The sequence below is a fragment of the Capricornis sumatraensis genome, chromosome 15 (assembly GCF_032405125.1).
Source record: "Capricornis sumatraensis isolate serow.1 chromosome 15, serow.2, whole genome shotgun sequence".
In the NCBI taxonomy this organism is placed as follows: Eukaryota; Metazoa; Chordata; class Mammalia; order Artiodactyla; family Bovidae; genus Capricornis; species Capricornis sumatraensis.
Window position 1 is genome coordinate 66,114,765 of NC_091083.1, and position 21,732 is coordinate 66,136,496.

Here is a 21,732-nt window from a genome sequence, read left to right on the forward strand (position 1 = left end):
AAGAGCTTCCAGAGCTGAAATAATTTGGCCAATGAAATATAAAAAGGAGTACTGGATTATCAATCCTGACTATTCATTAGAAGGAGTGCTGAAGCTGAAGCTCTGATCCTTTGGCCACCTGATGTGAAGAGCCAACTCACTGGAAAAGACCCTGATGCTAGGAAAGACTGAAGGCAAAAGGAGAAGGGGGAAGCAGAGGATTAGATGGTTAGAGAGCATCACCAACTCAATGGACATGAATCTGAGCAAACTCTGGGAGACAGTGAAGGACAGAGGAGCCTGACATGCTGCAGCCCATGGGGTCACAGAGAGTCAGACACGACTTAGTGACTGAACAACTGGATTATAACCCGGAGTGTTAAATATCTAGCAGCCTATACTAATATAAATAAATGATTCAGTAAATATACAAGTGAGAACAGGCAAATCTCCTGTGCAGAAGCAGCCAAAATGACTGACACAGCTACTGCACCCTTGAGGAGGTAGGGCAGGACTTCCATTCACTAAGCTTCAGCTGCACATGGCAACTTTTCTTCAAAGAGCACAGTATGGAAAGGGAAAAAAGAGCAACTGTACAATGAAAAACTCTGACAAACACTACCTGAAGCCAAGTGATCAAGGTTAGAACAAACAGTGATAAATCATATTAATAGTATGCACCCTTATGATAGAATGAGAATGGTATTTTATCTTCGTGGTCTTCCTTCTCAAAGCACGTAATTCCAATCTAAACACGAGAAAAACGTAACAAATCCCAACAGAGGGACACTGCAAAATATCTGACCAGTTCTCTTCAAAACTATCAATGTCATCAAAATTACAAGTTTGAGTCAAGAGGAGCCTAAAAAGATATGATTGTAATGTGGCCTCCCAGATGGGATTCTGGAAAAATAAAAAGAGATTAGGGAAAATTTGATTTATTAATTGTAACAAATGAACCATAATAAAATATCAGAATAGGGAAAACTGGGTACAGTGTATAGAGAAACTTTCTGCACCATTTTTGCAATAATTCTGTAAAATTATTTTAAAATTTAAAGTTGATTTAAAAACATGAAACAAAACATTAACAAAAACTAAGACAAATAAAAGGGCACAAGAGTCAACCTGAAAGAGCTCCCAATGCCCAAACTGAGATCAATTTGAGCAAAATTAAATAAACATCAGAGTATAAACCGAAATATAAACACCCATGAGTCCATTCTGACATAAATGATGGAATAAATTCATAAATAGAGGAAAAGAGGCATTTTTCCTATAGAATTTCAAATAATACATGTAAATAACCCCCCACTTTGGAGTTTGGGCTTAATCTCCACCATCTAGTAGGTGATAAAAGATTAACTTCAACAATGATGTTTATATCATGTACACTCTGGTATGATTTGATAGTAAAGGTACTAATCATAAGAAAATACCAGAAAAATCCAAACTGAGAATTTGTGACTAGTACTCTTCAGAAGCATCAGTCACAAACAACAAGGGAAGACTGAGTAACTCTCACAAATCACAGGAGACTAAGGAGACATGACAACTAAATGCAATGTGGTATCTTGGATTGGATCCTGGAATAGAAAGGTACATTCATTAGAAGAAAAGCTGGTGAAATCTGAATGAAGTTTTTGCTCTTAGAAAACAGCAACGTGCCAATATTAATTTCCTAGCTCTGACAAATAAACACTATGCTGCGTGATGACTTAAGAGAATGCTCTATGAACTCACTTTGCAACTTCTCTGAAGTCAAAAATATTTAAAAATTTAAAAAATTAAAAACCATCCAATGCCTCCCCACTGTATTTAAATAAAATCCACCAGGCCTCAAAGGTTCTAGACAACGCACCTAAAGCCAACCATTCCCATCTCATCTCATATTAGACCAGTCTGTCCCTCCCTGACAATATTTCATCTACACTAAGTTCCCAGTTTTTTTCAACTCTCCCAACTCATCACCAAACTCTTTCTCTTGCCATGAGATCTGTGGCAGACTATATTCCAAAGATGGCACCAAGACCTGCCATCCCACATACTCTTCAGGAACCCAGCCACTTCCCATTAAGAGGAGGAACCTAATTTTCCTTTATTTAAATCTGAGTGCAAATGTGAGTTTCTGAAAATCAATAGTAACTCCTCTTTCTTTACCCTGTATGATTCAGAAGTGAATTAAGTAAAACAAAAATTATAAATCTATGTTAAGGGGTACACAGTGCATTAAGATGTATTTTTAGAACAATAACAACAAAAAGAGATGGAATGGTACCCTTCAATGTTTTTGAATCCTATTGAAACTAAATTAATATTAATTGAGCTGTTAATAAATTAAGATATTATAATCCTCAAAGCAACCATTAAGGGCTTCCCAGGTGACATAGTGGTAAAGAATTCGCCTCAGGAAATGCAAGAGACGCAAGTTCAATCCTTGGGTAAGGAAGATACCCTGGGGCAGGAAATGGCAACCCACTCCAGTACTCTTGCCTGCAAAACTGCATGGACAGAGAAGCCTGGCAGGCTACAGTCCATGGGGTTGCAAAGAGTTGGATACAACTGAGTAATTAACACCTTCACTTCTCACTTTCACCTACTATACATGAGGCACCATTCTTTTTTTAATGATTATTTGTCTGTTTATTATTTATTTTGGCTGTACTGGGTCTTAGCCGTCGCATGTGAGACTTCTTAGTTACAGCATGCATGCAGGATCTAGTTCCCCAACCAGGGATCAAATCCAGGCCCTCTGCATTGTGACTGCAGTCTTACCCACTGGACCAGAGAAGTCCCAAATGCTGGCCTTTTCTGATCCAGGAAAAAAGTAATCTGACCAATTACAGATACCTGTTATACTGTTTGAATTATTTACCACATGTATGATTTACTTTTTCATAAAAAGTAAAATAAAATTTCCAAAAGTTTTTCATGTCTTCTGAATAAAGAACTGAGGTGAAGAGCCATAACAAATATTTCTTGCATAGAAGATGGATTTTTTAAAAAATATTTACTTATTTTTATTTGGCTGCGACAAGTCTTAGTTGCAGCATGCAGTATCTTCAACCTCACTGTGGCATGTGGGATCTAGTTCCCTGACCAGGGATCAAACCTGGGCCCCCTGCATTGGGAGCTCGGAGTCTTTGCCACTGGACCACCAGGGAAGACCCAGAAGATGGATCTTGAGGACAGAAATCAACTCCTTCAAGCCATGCCAACTGGTATGAAGAGGTTCCTAGCCTGGGATTCCTAAAGGTTGCCATCCAGGTCAGTGGGAAGGGGTAAAAAGGAGATCATAGCCATACACACAAAAGCCTCTGCATATCCTAATATACACAGTGTGTTTTAGAAGCAAAATCTTTCAATGATCACTCTTCATCTGTTAAGATTTTACTGTGTTCCACAGACAGTGCTAAGTTCCTCACAAGTACAATCTCACTGAACTCCAGATGAGATAAGCATTGTATTATTATCCCATGTCACATGAGAAAATCAAGGCACAGATAAATAATAACTACTCAAGTTCACACAACTCTGAAGCAATGGAGCAGGAACTTAGACCAAAGTCCTTCTGACTCCAAATATTCTATACCACCATCTTTTGGATTTTTCCACATGATCCCCACAGAATAACATAATCTTGGCAGATTAAGGAGCCAATAATGACTCCTCAGAGCCTACTAGAAGGTAATGATGTTTTCTAAACTCCAAATGCTGTCAGTGAAAGTGAAGTCACTCAGTCATGTCCAACTCTTTGCGACCCCATGGATTGTAGCCTATCAGGCTCCTCCGTCCATGGGATTCTCCTGGCAAGAATACTGGAGTGGGTTGCCATTTCCTTCTCCAGGGGATCTTCCCAACCCAGGGATCAAACCCAGGTCTCCCACATTGAAGGCAGACGCTTTACCCTCTGAGCCACGAGGGAAACCCCTGAAGGCAAAGAATAATCTGACAAGCTTTAAAAAAAAAGGGTCCATGAGGGAATTTCTCAGGTAAAATAAAGTGAGGAGATAGGCAGCTGAGTCAATGTTATCAAATCAAAATGTTAGAAAGATCTAGAGTAGGTTTTCCTAAGCAAATGGTTCTCTCCACCTTCCCTGGCCCTTTAGTCTCCAATTCCTAGGGTACATGAGAGAAAACCAGAGAAGTGTTACAGTCCACAATAGAAACCGAGTTGGGAAACTAGGGAAAATCTCAGAGACGCTCACCAAGGCAAAAATGAAGTAAAAGTAGAGAAAAATGATCTACTTTAGGTAAATTTAATGACTGTAAAAGCTGTTCACAAAGCAGCAAAGAAATGCATCTTCCATTTCATAGAAAGTTGCTTCACCACTTGAGGCTTGGCTCCAAAGCTTCGTCTTTCATTAGTGACCAGTCATTATTTCTCTTCCTGCCAGAAAGGACTGACGCCAACCACTCAGGTCAGCAATATGCTGTGGAGTCCTTCAGAGTGGTCTTGCAGAGAACATGTCCTTTAAGTGTCTGAGAACTGGCTGAGGTGATCTGAAAGAAAACCAATCAGAAGAAAGCAAGGTAACTGGGACTGAACTACAGGGACTTAATGTGACTGGTCCAAAGGAGAGGCCACCAAATGGAATCTAATGGGAGATGACAGCCCAGCATCTCGAGACTGCACGGTTCCTCTATGCCCCCAGGGACGTCCGATACAATACTAATGTATATAATTTAAGAAGTCCAAAGTAGGTCAGCTCCAAACAGCCACTACTCCCTTTTCTCTTGGGAGATGGTCTTCCCCAGAGGCAACCATAAGGTTCATGTACGAGCTGCCTAACACAGACATGCATGCGTGGTAAGTCACTTCAGTCGTGTCTGACTCTGAGACCCTATGAACTGCCAAGGTCCTCTGTCCATGGGATTCTCCAGGCAAGAATGCCGGAGTGGGTTGTCATGTCCTCCTCCAGGGGATCTTCCAGACCCAGGGATCAAACCCAAGTCTCCTGCACCTCTTGCATTGGCAGATGGGTTCTTTATCACTAGTGCCACCTGGGAACCCCACAACAGACGCTGCCCTCCCAACCCAAGGCAACTGTGATCCAGGCTGTACCAGTCAAACACCTTCCTAAGACATTTATTGTGTCAAGATGCGTTACTACGAACAAAGCTAGTGTACGTGATGGAATTCCAGTTGAGCTATTTCAAATCCTAAAAGACGATGCTGTTAAAAAGTGCTGCATTCAATATGCCAGCAAATTTGGAAAACTAAAAGTTCAGTTTTCATTCTAATCCCAAAGACATGCAATGCCAAACAATGTTCAAACTACTGTACAATAGCACTCATTTAACATGCTAGCAAGGTAATGCTCAAAATTCTTCAAGCTAGGCTTCAGCAGTATATGAACCATGAACTTCCAGATGTTCAAGCTGGATTTAGAAAAGGAACCAGAGGAAGAGGGATCCAGAGATCAAATTGCCAACATCTGCTGGATCATGGAAAAAGCAAGAGAGTTCCAGAAAAGCATCTATTTCTGCTTTATTGACTATGCCAAAGCCTTTGACTGTGTGGATCACAATAAACTGGAAAATTCTGAAAGAGATGGGAATACCAGACCACCTGACTTGCCTCTTGAGAAATATGTATGCAGGTCAGGAAGCAACAGTTAGAACTGGACATGGAACAACAGACTGGTCCCAGATAGGGAAAGGAGTATGTCAAGACTATATATTGTCACCCTGCTTATTTAACTTATATGCAGAGTACATCATGAGAAATGCTGGGCTGGATGAAGCACAAGCTGGAATCAAGATTGCCAGGAATAACCTCAGATATGCAGATGACACCACCTATATGGCAGAAAGTGAAGAAGAACTAAAGAACCTCTTGATGAAAGCGAAAGAGGAAAGTGAAAAAGTTGGCTTAATGCTCAACATTCAGAAAACAAAGATCATGGCTTCCAGTCCCATAACTTCAAGGCAAACAGAAGGGGAAACCATGGAAACGGTGACAGACTTCATTTTTTTGGTCTCCAAAATCACTGCAGATGGTGACTGCAGCCATGAAATTGTATTACTCCTTGGGAGAAAAGTTATGACCAACCTAGACAGCATATTAAAAAGCAGAGATGTTACTTTGCCAACAAAGGTCCGTCTAGTCAAGGCTATGGTTTTTCCAGTGGTCATGTATGGATGTGAGAGTTGGACTATGAAGGAACCTGAGAGCCGAAGAACTGATGCTTTTGAACTGTGGTGTTGGGAGAAGACTCTTGAGAGTCTTGGACTTCAAGGAGACCCAACCAGTCCATCCTAAAGGAAATCAGTCTTGAATATCCATTGGAAGGGCTGATGTTGAAGCTGAAACTCCAATACTTTGGCCACCTGATGCCAACAGCTGACTCATTTGAAAAGACCCTGATGCCGGGAAAGATTGAAGGTGGGAGGAGAAGGGGAAGACAGAGGGCGAGATGGTTGGATGCCGTCACTGACTCCATGGACATGAGTTTGAGTAAACTCCCGGAGTTGGTGATGGACAGGGAGGCCTCGTGTGCTGCAGTCCATGGGTTTGCAAAGAGTCGGACACGACTAAGTGACTGGACTGAACTGATGAAGATAAAATGGCTAATGCCCAAAGAGTGACAAGAGCAAGGCAGAGGGAAGTTGCTTTCAGCACTAGTGAGCTTTTCAAGGAGGTGACATTTAAGAGAATTTGGAAGGTTTAAAAGAAGGCAGCCAAGCAACAATCAAGACTCTCCTAAGTGACACAGCATTTTCAAAGTCCCTAACATTAGAACTAAGTCTGAAAGGCAAAAAAAGAGGCCACCAAGACTAGAGGAAAGAGAATAAAAAGAGGACAGAGGACATGAAGTTGGAAAGGTAGCTGGGAAAGACCATAAAAGGCCTTGGACACCCTGTGGCTCCAATGAGAAACCACTGGAGGGCTTAAGCAAATGAGTGAGTGATCTGATTTAGAAAGATCAAACTGACTGCTATGGGGCAGGAAGACTAGAGGAGGGCAAGAATGAAAGCAGGAATACTAAGCCTCTGAAATACTCAGGTACTGTTGGTGGGAGTGCAAAATGGTATAATCATTTTGGCTCTTTCTATTATATATATCCAGTTTCCCAGCAATTTCAAACCATATACCCCATAGAAATGCACTATAACACATACATAGCAGCTCTATTTGTAATAGCTCCAAACTGGAAAACAACCAAAATGGCCATCAAAAGTACAATATATAAATTGTGGTATATTCATATAATATGGATAAATATTATCATAGATGAACTGTACAATATCCATGTTATCAAAGATCACTGTATGATTCAATTTTATATCAAAAATAAGCAAAACTGAACTATGGTATTAAAAATTAGGATGGAGGGAAGAAGAATATGGTAGGAACATGAGGGGGGTTTTGGTGGTTCTGAAAATATTGTTTTTTGATTCAGGAGGCAGTCACACGGGTAGGGTCACTTTGTGATGATTCATCAAGTATTAAGTACACTTTTGAGCAATTTTTTACATTTATGATATGCTTTAATAAAATAATTCACTTTCAAAATACAGAAACAAGAAAACTGCTCTAATCTAAGCTAACCAAGATGACAGCTTAGAGAAAGAAAGAGATCCAAGATACATTCCATAGGTAGAGCTGAAACAGATGAACTACTGAAGGGGAGTACAAGAAAATAAAATATCTAGAATGATTCCTACATATTTGGTTTTAGCAACTGAGTGGTGCTATTTGCTGAGATGGAAGAGGCTTCAAACGAAGAAAATTGCAGGAAAGTGGGAAGAATTCATTCTATTTTGGCCACATTAAGTTTAGGACACAAGAGAGAAAGAAGAAAAATGCAAATCTGGAGAGGATGTGAAGGGATGGAAGCAAAAAGCACAAGCAGCAGTGTGACAGAAGATGCAGACACTTCCTACACAGCCCACATGAGCAGACGGCAGGGACAGGCGGAGATGCGCCTGAGTGGGTGCAAACAACGAGGAGACAGTGAGATGTCACGCGACTGCATCTATTTTCTCTATACAAGATGAGACAAAGACATCAGCTGAGACTAGAATTTAAAGACACGAGTGAAGATTTAGGGAGAATGAAAAGTTCAGTTCAGTTCAGTCGCTCAGTTGTGTCCGACTCTGTGACCCCATGAACCACAGCACAGCAGGCCTCCCTGTCCATCACCAACTCCCGGAGTCCACCCAAATCCATGTCCATTGAGTCGGTGATGCCATCCAGCCATCTCATCCTCTGTCATCCCCTTCTCCTCCTGCCCTCAATCCCTCCCAGCATCAGGGTCTTTTCAAATGAATCAGCTCTTCGCATCAGGTGGCCAAAGTATTAGAGTTTCAGCTTCAAAATCAGTCCTACCAATGAACACCCAGGACTGATCTCCTTTAGGATGGACTGGTTGGATCTCCTTGCAGTCCAAGGGACTCTCAAGAGTCTTCTCCAACACCACAGTTCACAAGTATCAATTCTTTGGCGTTCAGCTTTCTTTACAGTCCAACTCTCACATCCATACATGACCACTGGAAAAACCATAGCCTTGACTAGATGGACCTTTGTTGGCAAAGTAATGTCTCTGCTTTTTAATATGCTGTCTAAGTTGGTCATAACTTTCCTTCCAAGGAGTAAGCATCTTTTAATTTCATGGCTGCAATCACCATCTGCAGTGATTTACTGGGAAAATACTGTAAAATTAGGATTTCAGGGCCATGCTAAGCATTCAATTTGAACTTCATGGCATGAATGTGAACTGAGTGCAGTTGGTTTCTGTGAAGGGACTGTTTCTTGTCCCCCAACAGTTCTCCTCTTCCTCCTCAGTAATAGAATTTCCCATTTTTAACTGGGCACGTGGTCATTCAGAATGAAGACCATACTTCTCAACTTCTTTGCAGCCTTTTTGTGCAACTTCTGCAAAGTGTCTTGAAAGGAAGAGGGCAGGCCCTTCACCTCTCTTCTTCCTGCTTCCTACAAGCTAGGATATGGACATAATTGCTGCAACAGCCATCTTGAATCATAAGATGACCTTGAGAATGGAGGCCACACAGAGAAGAGCAAAAGACAGAAGCAGTTGAGACCCTTGGTGCTCATGGAGCCATCACAATCACCAGTCCTGGACCTTCCATATATCTAGATTTTTATGAGAAAGAGAACTTCTGCTTATTTAAGCCAGTGTATTCTGAGTTTTCAGTCACCATCATCAGACCTAACCTATGTCATACAGATTAACTGGGTGCTCTTCCCCAACAATATTCAGCTGTTTTCACACAGATACAAAGTAAGCAAATAACCATTTTCACCAAGGTTGGAGTCTAGCCAAATAAGCACCACAGAAGAAAGGGCAACAAGAAAACGGAATTTGTGAGGAAGTGGTTCTAGTACAGCCCAGAGACTTTCTCAGTGGAAAAAGATGAGAACAGCAGATACGAGTGACAGAAACAGCCAACAGACCCCTGGTTCCACAGTTTCTCCTTTATTTTGCTCCCTCCACTAAATCTTACTTGTCGGGTTTATTATGTCACTTTGGAACAACAATAAAACAGTCCCAAGTATCACCTTTCCGTCTTTCTTGACAAATGGAATTTTTCCATTTTACAGAAGAATATCATACTAACATTATAACCCAACGCACTAACCTCATCCCTTTTATCAAGTAGCCTTTATTTACAGTAGAAAGAGAATAGGAAGAGGTAAGAAAAATCAACTGAAAATCAAAGAAGCAAAAATTCAGAAGATGAAGAAAACAAGACAGTGTCAAAAAGAAAGAAAGAACAAGTGGAAAAGCCTATGAGAGACTGTTTCCACATCAATCAGGTTGCTACCTAGTAGGAATTCCTCCCCTGAGGAAACCTCTAGGCAATGCGGAAAGTAAGACAATCCCCTGTCCGAACAAGGCCAGAAAGGAATGAGATCACAGAAGTCCCCAACCTACAAAATCACTGATTTTGTCAGATGGACAGAACAGAAAAGTTCTGAGTGCTGGTAAAATTTCCAGGCCAATCTACAGAAGTTACACACCAAGGAAATGAGACTCCGTCTGCTGCATACCATGAACCACGGCTCCCATGATGATTCAAGCGGGAAGTGAAGTAACAAGGACGGAAGAGTAGAGGGTGACAGGGCAGAGAATATAACTCTGAACGACATCAGTAGAAGAATCAGCCTCTCGCCACCTGTCTTTTGCAGATGCTTCAGAGATCAGTGTAGGAAAAGTACTTGTGCTCCTGCCCACCTCATCAGCACATGTCCTGCCAGCCTCTGGCACTGGGGCCAAGTGGACACGAGGGAAAAAAGGGAAGATGGCAGCGGCAGACCTGCGGTAGTACAAGAAGGAAAAGAAGAGAGAAGGAATTCAGGAAGGGGGAATATCTTCAGTGAAATGAGAGGGAAAAATCCCACAGCCATTCAGCTAGACCTATAGTCCAGGGAAGGGATGCAGGAAACTTGTAGGTCAGGAACATCTGGGGCATCAGAGACCTCGAAGGGAATGCTCATCTCTGCCAGAAAGAACTATCAACTCACATAAGAACTCACTCTTCCTGGCCTCTCTCCAGCAGAAAACTACTTGCTACTGTTATTCCAACCTCACTAAATTCCCAGAAATAATCCTTTCAGGGCATTAGTGAAGAGGATAAAACAGAAAGCCTAGTTAGGAATAGTCTAAAATTTAATTCAAGTGCGCTTGCACTGGTGCGGTTGAGAAGAGATTTTTATCTTACTAAAGCATTTCTCCAGGAAAAAAACTTCATTCCCTCAAATTATCCAATCCAACTCCCATTTCACAGCACAAGTCAAAAGCACAAAAAGAACTCCTTACCTTCACCAGCACATAGTCCCCAGGCTGAGCTCGGACCCTGAGCCCGGAGTCAGTGGCATCCTCCATCTCTACGTCAGCAAAGATCACCTTAAGGTTTCCATCATTTCGGCCACACAGGTCAGTAGCAGAGCGTTTACTGGGCTGCAAAAGAACGGAGGAGAGGTTACGAATTTGTCAGTCATCAGCTCTTGGTCTGTCTCAAATCCCCAGAGGTCTGAGCCACAGAGCACTTTGTAACCAAGGCATCAGCTAAGACTAAGTGCTTCACCGCTGCTTTACCAGCAAGGTCAGTAAGTGGCACATGACAGAAACTCAATAAAGTCCTGCTGACAATTTGTCAATATAATAAATGACTCGATCAAAAGTCTTTGATTACAGAATTACCTTTCACAGGAATGAACCTCCAACAGGCTTGATGCCAATGGCATATGGGTAATATAATCAGTAAAATGACTCACTTCACAGAGTCTCAAAGCAATCACTCAAGAATGTTCTCGGGTTGTCTGGCCTAGGTTACCTGTCTCAGTGAATGGAAGACTGGAAGCCAGAGCGTCCATTCTAACATGTAAATGACTGGGCCAGGAAAATAATAAAATCAGTATGCAGTATGCAGTTCTGGGTATTAATTCCCAGAACATACACAAGCCTTTCTCTTCCAGTCATGAGGAAGTGACAGGAACGAAATTCATCCTCAGGCCTTAAATAACCAGGAAATTGGACAAAATATACGAAAAACCTATTTTCTGATATTGGACAACAGACTATGGAAAACTATGATCTCCAAGAGAAGGAAAACAAATGGAGAGAATCACCCCTGCATTATCTACCAGAAGATACGTGCCAGGCCTGAGAACGCAAAGCTGGGAGACCTCAGGCAGAACATGGCGGTTTGCTCTGAACTGAGGGAAAATGGACCAAAGTCCAGGGAACCTGCAATAGCTGGAAATTGTAGAGCACGTTCTAGAGAAGAGGGGCTGAAAATCCATGAAGTCAGACAAAGAATTGGTTCGCTGAGAACTGTTTAGCTCCCAGATCTCACACTGGGCTGGGAATCATTTGATCTGGGAACAAATAGTCCTCATTGATTCCCTGGGACACACAGTGGCGACTCTAGAATCCACAGCCACACCTAACACTAAGGCCAAACTTTTCCAAGAATAAAAACACTTTTCTGGCAAAGATTAAAAACAAACCTTAAAAGGATCAAACAAAACCACGAGTAATGAAACTGCTTATTAAAACAAAGCCCAACACAAATCCCAGACATTCAAAAATAATGTCCAACAATACAATGTCCAACATCCAATCAAAAATCACTAGATATGCCCAGAAGCAGGAAAATGTGACTCATAGTCAAGAAAAAAGTCAATGAAGCAGACCTAGAAATGATGGCAATGATGGGATTATCACAAGATATTAAACCAACTATTATAATTAAGTTCAAATACTAAGTTTCAAAAGAAAACAAGAAAACAGGAGAGAAATACTAGAAGATGTTTTTTAAAAAACCAAATGTAACTTATACAGATGAAATATACAACATCTCAATGTATTAATTCAATACATAATAGCAAATGAGACACTGTCAAAGAATAACAAAACTGAAGACAGAGTAATAGAAACTGAATTATTCAAAGTGAAGCACAGATATTAAAAAAATAAAAGACAGAAAAAAAATCTGAACAGCCTCAGTGACCTAGGACACAATATCAAGTGGTTGGATATATGGGTGATTGGAGGAGAGAAGAAAGGGGAGGGGGTGGGAGAAAGCAGGAGGGGTACAGAAAAATATCTGAAGAGTAATAAACGAAAATCTTCCAAATCTAATGAAAAGTATAAACCCACAAATTATGTAGCCTTGATATATTCCAAACAAAACACAAACAAAGCCATGCCAAAACACAATCGTTGCAACCCCATGGACTGTAGCCCACCAGGCTCCTCCGCCCATGGGATTCTCCAGGCAAGAATACTGGAGTGGGTTGCCATTTCCTTCAGAGGATATTCCCGACCCAAGGATCGAACCCAAGTCTCCCGCATTGCAGGCAGATGCTTTAACCTCTGAGCCAGCAGGGAAGCCCCCATTAAATTTCTAAAAAGTGATAAAATGACAACACAACATGTGATATTGAACTGAATCTTCTTCTTATAAATGACAGTTCTTAGATAAGTGGAGAAACTTAAGTGGGGGGTCTAAGGACTGGATGGTAATAACCTAACAAGCTTAATTTTCTGACTCTAATGGTTGTACTATAGCTATTCAGAAGAATGCTCCTGTTCACACAAAATAAACACTTTAACGTTTGGAGAGCTGGGGGCATCAGAGCAACTTATTCTCAAATGCTCCAAAGAAAAAAGTTCTTTGTACTATAATGCTACTTTTCTGCAAGGTTTGTGATGGCTTTACAGTAATATTTTTTTAAAGAGACAGCATTCATGTTCCATGATTTGAATAAACCAACTATGAACGTTTACAAGACAAAGAGGGAAACTGGAACATTGACTAGATATTTGAAAATAATAAAGAAACTACTGTTGGGACTTGCCTGGTGGTCCAGTAGCTAAGACTCTACACTTCCAATGCAGGGGTTGCAGCTTCAATCCCTGGTCAGGGAACTAGATCCCATACGCTGCAACTAAGAGTTCACATATCACAACAAAGATCAAAGATTCCTTGTGCTGCAACCAAGAATCTCTCATGCCACTAAAAAAAGACCCAGCATACCAGAACAAAGATTGAAGATCCCAACTGAGTCCCCGTGCAGCCAACTTAATTAATTAAATTTCATTTAATTATAAATAAAATAAAGACCCAAAAAAAACCTTGTTTTGGTTGAAACAATTATCATGTGCTCTCCATGGGGCCAATAAAGTCATGGACAAAGATTAGTAACCTCTGAGTACTTATTCATTCAATCAAAAGGCAAGTACACTATTCTGTACCAGATCTTGTATGAGGAGAGCTGGGGATACAGTAAGACCTAATTCCTACTGGACAAAATGAGGATTGCTAATAGACACGTTCATGCACAGAGATCTTCAAGAATCATAGCTGATATCCTAAATAGCAAAGCACTCATCAAGGCAAACACTTTGGAGATATTTCACCAGCTCAGTATCATCAACCAACAGCAACTGCTGGACCAGACCACAGGAAGACTCCTAGCCCAAGCTGAGCGGATCAGACTCCCTCTCCTGGAAATCTGAATTGGAGCTGAAAAACACAACGTTGGTCTGTGAACAGCTAGAACTATATAACATGAAACACAGGGCTGCTGTACTCTGCCACACAGATGAAGAATCAGGAAAAGCTGACCTGAGGAGAAGAGAAGAAAGTCTGAGCCTCAGGGGCTTCCCAGTATGGTCCCATCCAGACACCTGGCAGTATTCTTACCCTTGGGCTCCACAATATACTCCTGAAGTCTTACAACAAAGCAGAATTACTTTTGGCTTGAACAAATTTTCCACAGTTACTCATTACTGGAGAGTCTTAACAAACACAAATACCAAGCAACTGGTGATTCTGAAGCTGCCATATCCTAAGGTATGGAGCAGGACTCTCTCAACTCAGAACTTGTGAGGAGTCACAGAAAGGGTGCTGTCTCTCTCCTTCCCCTTCTCTTCAAGAGCTGAAACATGCAGCTTCACAGAAGGTCAGCTTCCCTAACACCCCTTATCCTAACTGTTTAGTGCTCGAAATGATGGCTAGATTCCCAAGCTTGACCATGGAAGACTACAGAAGCCCAAACTTTCTGAAATACAGTATATTGCTAAGACAGTGTAATTTTTTAAAGGACTGAAAACAGACAATAAAATTGGTTCTCAAAATACACACAATACTGCTTCTAGAAAGATGGAGCAGAGAAACTTTTCCCCAATCTTTCCACTAAATAGAAAAATGTCCTTCGGGAATGAAGAAGAAATCAACATTCCAAGAAGGAGGAAAACAAAGAGAATCTACTACCAGAATGTCTAAAGGAAGTTCTCTAAGCAAAAAGGAAACAATAAAAGAAGGAACCTGCAACAACAGGAAGAAACAAAAAACCAGTAATATGATAACTTGCTAAGAAAATCCCAAGGAACCTACCCAAAAAACTCCTAGGACTACTGAGTTCAGCAAGATCATGGGCTACAATATAAAAATCAATTATTTCAAAACAAAAAATCAATTATTTCTACATACTAACAGTGAACACATGGACATCCAAAATGAAAAATACAATAGCAATTACAATAGCCAAAAAAAAAAAAAAATGTATAAATCTAACAAAACATGTACAGGAGCTATATGCTGAAAACTTCAAAAACTGATAGGATAAATCAAAGATCTAAATAAAGGGAGATACACTGTGCTCTAAAAGACAAAAAATACACATATACACATAGCCTCACCCCCTCCACCAGCACCAGCTGGGTACAACCCACAAAGGATTTGTTGGCTTTTGTTGCTTCTTCTCTGAAGACAGTGATAAGTTCCTCCAAACGCCTTAATTTTACTTCTTCTGGAATATCATCCTTCAGCCTGTGATATGCCCGTGTCTTCTATTTGAAAAGAGAGAGATAGAGGTCACCAAGGACTTGTAGAATCCATTTTTAAGACAGACATGCTCATCCAATCTGCAATTTACAGATACATGTACAGGAACTCAAGCCACACCACAACAGTTCTCTAGTTCAGAGACCTTCTAAGAGAAAAAGGTAACTGCAATAGAGTGACACTTTTACAAGAGTTAAACTCTAAATTTAGCACATGAAAATCACAGACTCAAAACTGTTCTTGATGCTTTTATAGCACACATATATTAAATAATTCATGTACAGGTTTCTGAGCAGCAGTTTTATAAAGACACAAGATGCAAAGCAAGTAAATGTTTATCGTAAGTAAAAGTTATGACCAACCTAGATAGCATTTTGAAAAGCAGAGACATTACTTTGCCAACAAAGGTCCGTCTAGTCAAGGCTATGGTTTTTCCAGTGGTCATGTATGGATGTGAGAGTTGGACTGTGAAGAAAGCTGAGTGCCGAAGAATTGATGCTTTGGAACTGTGGTGATGGAGAAGACTCTTGAGAGTCCCATGGACTGCAAGGAGACCCAACCAGTCCATTCTAAAGGAGATCAGCCCTGGGTGTTCTTTGGAAGGAATCATGCTAAAGCTGAAACTCTAGTACTTTGGCCACCTCATGTGAAGAGTTGACTCATTGGAAAAGACTCTGATGCTGGGAGGGGTTGGGGGCAGGAGGAAAAGGGGACGACAGAGGATAAGATGGCTGGATGGCATCACTGACTCGATGGACGTGAGTTTGAGTGAACTCCGGGAGTTGGTGATGGACAGGGAGGCCCGGTGTGCTGCGATTCATGGGGTCACAAAGAGTCGGACACGACTGAGCGACTGGACTGAACTGACCTGAACCTGTGAAATAAACTGTGGTTTATCTACACAATGGAATATTACACAACTGTGAAAAAGAATGAGATAGCTCTGTATATATAGATATGATTGCTCTCTAAAATGTACTCTGAACAGAAATAAGCAAGGCACAGATCATCATGTATAGCAAGTTTGCTATAGAAAGGATACATATAAATATACTTATAAATACATGAACTATCTCTGGAAGGTTACACAGTAAGTTGCTAAGAGCAGTTGCCTTCAGAGAAGGAACTGAAAAACCAGGCAAGCTAGGCAGAAAAAACAACTACTTTGCACTGCACACTATTTTGATGTTTTGAATTCTATACCATGCACATGTATTACCTAGTCAAAAAATAAAATTTATCCCTGAAAAACTTTTAAATCATCCAAAATCATAGTGTACATACATCTTTATATATAAATATATACATACACACGTTTATACATATCTTTATTAACACAAGCTCATAACAGAGCTGGAGAACCACAGAACTAAACAAAAGAGGAAAGTCTATACACCAGAGTCTGGACATTTAAACCAATCTGCCTAACTCTAATCCTCTAAGAGAACTACCAAATCCAGAGGGAAATGAAGAATGGGTAGAGAATTCTAAAACAGAATTATTTTACAGAGCTTACTCGAATTCTTATTACTAACAATAATAATTTACCTCTGTTGTGCCCTTAACTAGTATATAGCACTATTTTAAGTGCTTTATATATATTTAATTGAGCTAACGTATTACTTCAAAATAATCTGATAAGGTTGGTATTAATGTTATTCCCTTTCACAGATGAAGAAAGCAAAGACTTTTTCCAAGGTCACATAGCTATTAAATGGGAGAGGCACAATTCAACTGTTTGTTCTTACCCACTATGCTACTTGATGAAGTCTCTATGACTTTCACTCTAATCTAGGAATTGTTAAATAGATTCCAAAATCAACATTCATAAGCAGTGCCCATAGGACATGCTTCCACCACACACTGAAAACTCATTTCCAACTCTAGAGTTAAAGAGAAATTTCTCTTGCATATTTGTGACATCCACAGAAATGAAGCAAATTGGAAGCCAACAGCTCCTCCGATGCTTTATCCCTGAAACAATTCTGTAAGAGGCATCAATACACACACTGGCCCACTTACACTGTCTATAGAACACTTGGCTGCTGTTGCTGCTGCTAAGTCGCTTCAGTCGTGTCCGACTCTGTGCAACCCCATAGACGGCAGCCCACCAGGCTCCCCCGTCCCTGGGATTCTCCAGGCAAGAACACTGGAGTGGGTTGCCATTTCCTTCTCCAATGCATGAAGGTGAAAGTGAAGTCGCTCAGTCGTGTCCAACTCTTAGTGACCCCATGGACTGCAGCCCACCAGGCTCCTCCATCCATGGGATTTTCCAAGCAAGAGTGCTGGAGTTGGGGTGCCATTGCCTTCTCCGAGAACACTTGGCAGTGGGCTTTAAAAGACATGAATTAGCTTGGTTGATGAGAGACAGCTGAGTGACATTCATAGCTCAATCATTCATCAGACAGCTTTTCCCTGGCTATGGAAGCCCCTGAGTCTCCAGCCCAAACACAAACCAAGTGACCCCTGAGGTGACTGGGAAGATGATAAGTGACCCAAGCAATTCATTCCTGCTATCAAGAAAACAGCAGGCAACCAAGACTATTCCTCTCTGCAAGAAATACGCATCACTTGCCCTTGTCTTTCTCATCTCCTTCTGCTTTGTTTTCCTGGGAATCATTTTATAAGAGAAACTCTAAAGCAGATATCAGTGGGTTCACTTGGCCTAGAAAAATGGAAATTAAAAATGGCTGAGGATGAGACTTCCCTGGTGGTCCAGTGGTTAAGAATCCTCCCTGCAATGCAAGGGACATGGGTTCAATCCCTGGTCAGAGAACTAAGATCCCACACACCACAGAGCAACTAAGCCTGAGTGCCACAACTAGAGAGTTCATGTTCCGCAACCAAGACCCCATGTGCCACAACCAAGACCTAAGGCAACCAAGTACATAAATACTAATAAGTATTTATTTTAATGGCTGAGTATGGCTGGAAAGGCAACAAGGAGCTTCCATAAAACAAATCACATCTCTAGGCCAAAAAAGAAGTTCTGCATGTTCGTAAAGGATTTGCAGTTTCTTTTAAAAAGAACGGCGTCCCTCCTTGCACTTTCAAACTCTAAACAATAATTTTAAATATTCTAATAAAGGGTGGACTCAGTGATAAAGAATCTGCCTGCCAATACAAGAGACACAGGTTCAATCCCTGATCCAAAAGATCCCCCATGACACGAGACAACTAAGCCCATGTGTCACAGCTACTGAGCCTGTGCTCTGGAACCCGGGAGCTGCAACTACTGAAGCCCAAACCCTCTAGAGTCCATGCTATACAGTGAGAAGCCTGTGCACAGTGACCAGAGGGCAGACTCTGCTCGCCACAACTACAGAAACACCTGTGCAGCAACAAAGACCCAGCACAGCCAAAAATTAATTAACCAATTAATTTTTTAAAATACTCTAATGATGAGAAATACTAGCAAAAGCAGTTGTTTTTCATCTCAAATTGCTGGACTGTGTAAAAGAGTAAATAGGTTTATTAGGAAAAAAAAAAAAAAATGAATGGTAAGATCCCTGTGGTTTCTCAAGAAAAGCCTTGCTGTCACTTTCTTTTCTTCCAGCAGTTCACAATCAATCAGAAACAGGTCAGGAATGATGTCTCAGAATTGGAAAGAGCTCCTCTCCCCGTCCGGGACTCACCTGTCTCATGCTGTAGGCAAAGAGGAAGCCTATGTTGTACCGAACTTCCCGAAGCAAAGACACTGTCTGAAGGTGATCCTCCTCCGTCTCACCACAAAAGCCAGCAATGAAATCACTGCTAAGGCTCACACCTGGGACACACAACAAAGGACAGCATGTCACTGCTGCTTACCTTCCAGAGGCCGTTGGCACTGGAGATCTCAGAGGGAGGGCTCGCGACTGTACAGCCTTCCCGGAGCTATTTAACCCGTGTGCAAGTGAAATAGAACCATCAATACAGAGAGAGGAGGGACATGAGTGCTCACTGACAAGATTCCCATGCCAAAGCCTGGCTTCTCAGTCTACATTCCCCTCAGCTTCATATTAGAAAAGGCATTTTTCACTTCAAACATGGGATTGAGGGACAGGGACACAGTAGGAGTCCATATTTTCAAATCTGTCCTGTTTTACTTTTTTTTTAATCTTCTATTTTATCTTGGGGCATAGCTGACTTACAACGTTGTCAGTTTTAGGTGTACAGCAAAGTGATTCCGTTTCACACTTACATATATCTACTCTAGTTCAGACTGTTTTCTGACATGGGTTATTACACAATATTGAGATCACTGTGCTCTAATAGAGTGGGTCCTTGTTGCTATCTGTTTTATATATAGTAGTGAACTGATCTGTTAATCCCAAACTCTTAGCATAGCCCTCCCCAACACTTTTCCTCTTTGGTAAATGTAAGTTTGTTTTCAGAGTCTGTGAGTCTGTTTCTGTTTCATGAGCTCATCTGTGTCACCGTTTTCGATTCCACATATAAGCGATACCATGTATTTGTCTTTGTCTCTCTGACTTACTTCACTTTAGTATGGTAATCTCTCAGACTATCCACAATGCTGCAAATGGCATTATTTCATCCTTTTTATGGCAGAGTAATATTCCACAGTGTGTGTGTACCACATCTTCAGCCATTCCTCTATCAAGGAATGAGACATTTAGGGTGCTTCCGTATCTTGACTATTGTAAATAGGGCTGCAATGAACATTGGGATGCACTTATCTTTTCGGATTATGTTTTTTTTCCAAATATATGCTACAAGTGGGATTGCTAGATCATATGATATAGTTCTATACCTAGTTTTTTAAGGAACCTCCATACTGTTCTCCATAGTAGTTACACCAATTTCCATTCCCATCAACAGTTTAGGAGGGTTTCCTCTTCTCCACACTCTCTCCAAGATTCACTGTCTGAAGACTTTTTGATGATGGCCATTCTGACTGGTGTTAAGGCAATACCTCATTGTAGTTTCCCCCTCTGCATTTCTCTAATAATTAGCGATGTTTGAGCATCTTTTAAATGCTTTCTGGCCATTTGTATGTCTTCTTTAGAGAAATATCTATTTATGTATTCTGCCCATTTTCTGAATAGGCTGTTTGTTTTTTGATACTGAGCTGCACAAGCTGTTTGGCCACTGTGGAGATTAATCCCCTCTTGGCCACTTCATTTGCAAATATCCTGTGGGTTGCCTTTTTGTTTTGTTTATGGTTTCCTTTGCTGTGCAAAGGCTTCTAAGTTTAACTAGGTCTCATTTGTTTATTTTTTATTTTATTTTCATTACTCTAGGAGGTAGATGCAAAAAGTAGTGCTGTGGGAATTCCCTGGCAGTCTAGTGGTTAGAACTTGGTGCTTTCACTGCCATAGCCCAGGTTCAACCCCTGACTGGGAAACTAAGACCCTGCAGGCCAAGCAGTATGCAAAAAAAAAAAGATATTGCTATGATTTATATCACAGAGTGTTCTGCCTATGTTTTCCTCTAAAAGTTTTATAGTATCTGGTCTTACATTTAGATCTTTAATCCATTTTTAGTTTATTTTTGTGTATGGTGTTAGAGAATGTCCTAATTTCATTCTTTTATATTAATTGGTGCAAAAGTAACTGCAGTTTTTGAATTTGCCATCTGACATGAATACATTCTATATAAACGTGGATGTTACATATAATTCTAATGTGCACTCTTACTTTATGTTTTTTGGGCTAATGACTTATTACTTTACATTATTTTTTATTTTTTTATTTTTTTAGACTTAAAAAAGTTTATATTTATATAGAAGTTTATATAAAATTTTATATTTTAAAAAATATAAAAATATATTTTTAAAATAATTTTTAAATTTTTTAAAATTTAAATAAATTTTAAGTTTTTAAAATATATTTATATTTTTATTTTAAATTTTTATATTATATAAAAATTTTATATTTATATAAAAGTTTCTATTTATTTTAGACTATGGAAATGATGTTAGACAAAAAAACAAATTCGAGCAATTTTCTTATTTGAGTTCAAAATGGCTCATAAAGCAGAAGAGACAACTCACAACATCAACAACACATTTGGCCCAGGAACTGCTAACAAATGTACAAAGGAGTGGTGGTTATGAAGTTTTGCAGAGGAGATGAGAACCTTGAAGATGAGAAGCATAGTGGCAGGCTACCAGAAGTTGACAAAGACAACTGAGAGTAACCATCGAAGCTGATCCTCTTACAACTTCATGAGAAGTTGCTGAGGAACTCAACACTGACTGGTCTATGGTTATTCAGCATTTGAAGCAAATCGGAAAGGTGAAAAAGTTCGACAGGTGGGTGCTTCATGAGCTGACCTGAAATTAAAAAACCATTGTTCTGAAGTGTTGTCTTCTCTTATTCTACACAACAATGACAAACCATTTCTTGATCAGACTGTGATGCGTGACAAAAAGTGGACTGTATACAACAAGAGATGACCAGCTCAGTGGCTGGATCAAAAGGAAGCTCC

General features: G+C 40.4%; 1 protein-coding gene across 2 annotated transcripts in view; it reads right to left on the reverse strand.

Moving 5' to 3' along the window:
• Positions 1 to 4,293: 4,293 nt before the first annotated feature.
• Positions 4,294 to 21,732, reverse strand: part of CDK5RAP1 (CDK5 regulatory subunit associated protein 1) — a 36,833-nt gene continuing 19,394 nt past the window's right edge. The window contains exons 12-16 of one of the 2 annotated variants that reach the window (XM_068987100.1): positions 18,939 to 19,069; positions 15,159 to 15,308; positions 10,767 to 10,907; positions 10,182 to 10,263; positions 4,414 to 4,482 (exon numbers count right to left, since the gene is read on the reverse strand). In XM_068987100.1, coding sequence (XP_068843201.1) covers positions 10,186 to 10,263; positions 10,767 to 10,907; positions 15,159 to 15,308; positions 18,939 to 19,069 — 500 coding nt within the window. In that variant the 3' untranslated portion in view covers positions 4,414 to 4,482; positions 10,182 to 10,185. Of the gene's footprint in view, positions 4,483 to 10,181; positions 10,264 to 10,766; positions 10,908 to 15,158; positions 15,309 to 18,938; positions 19,070 to 21,732 lie in introns of both variants that reach the window. The other variant, XM_068987099.1, reaches the window with a different exon arrangement.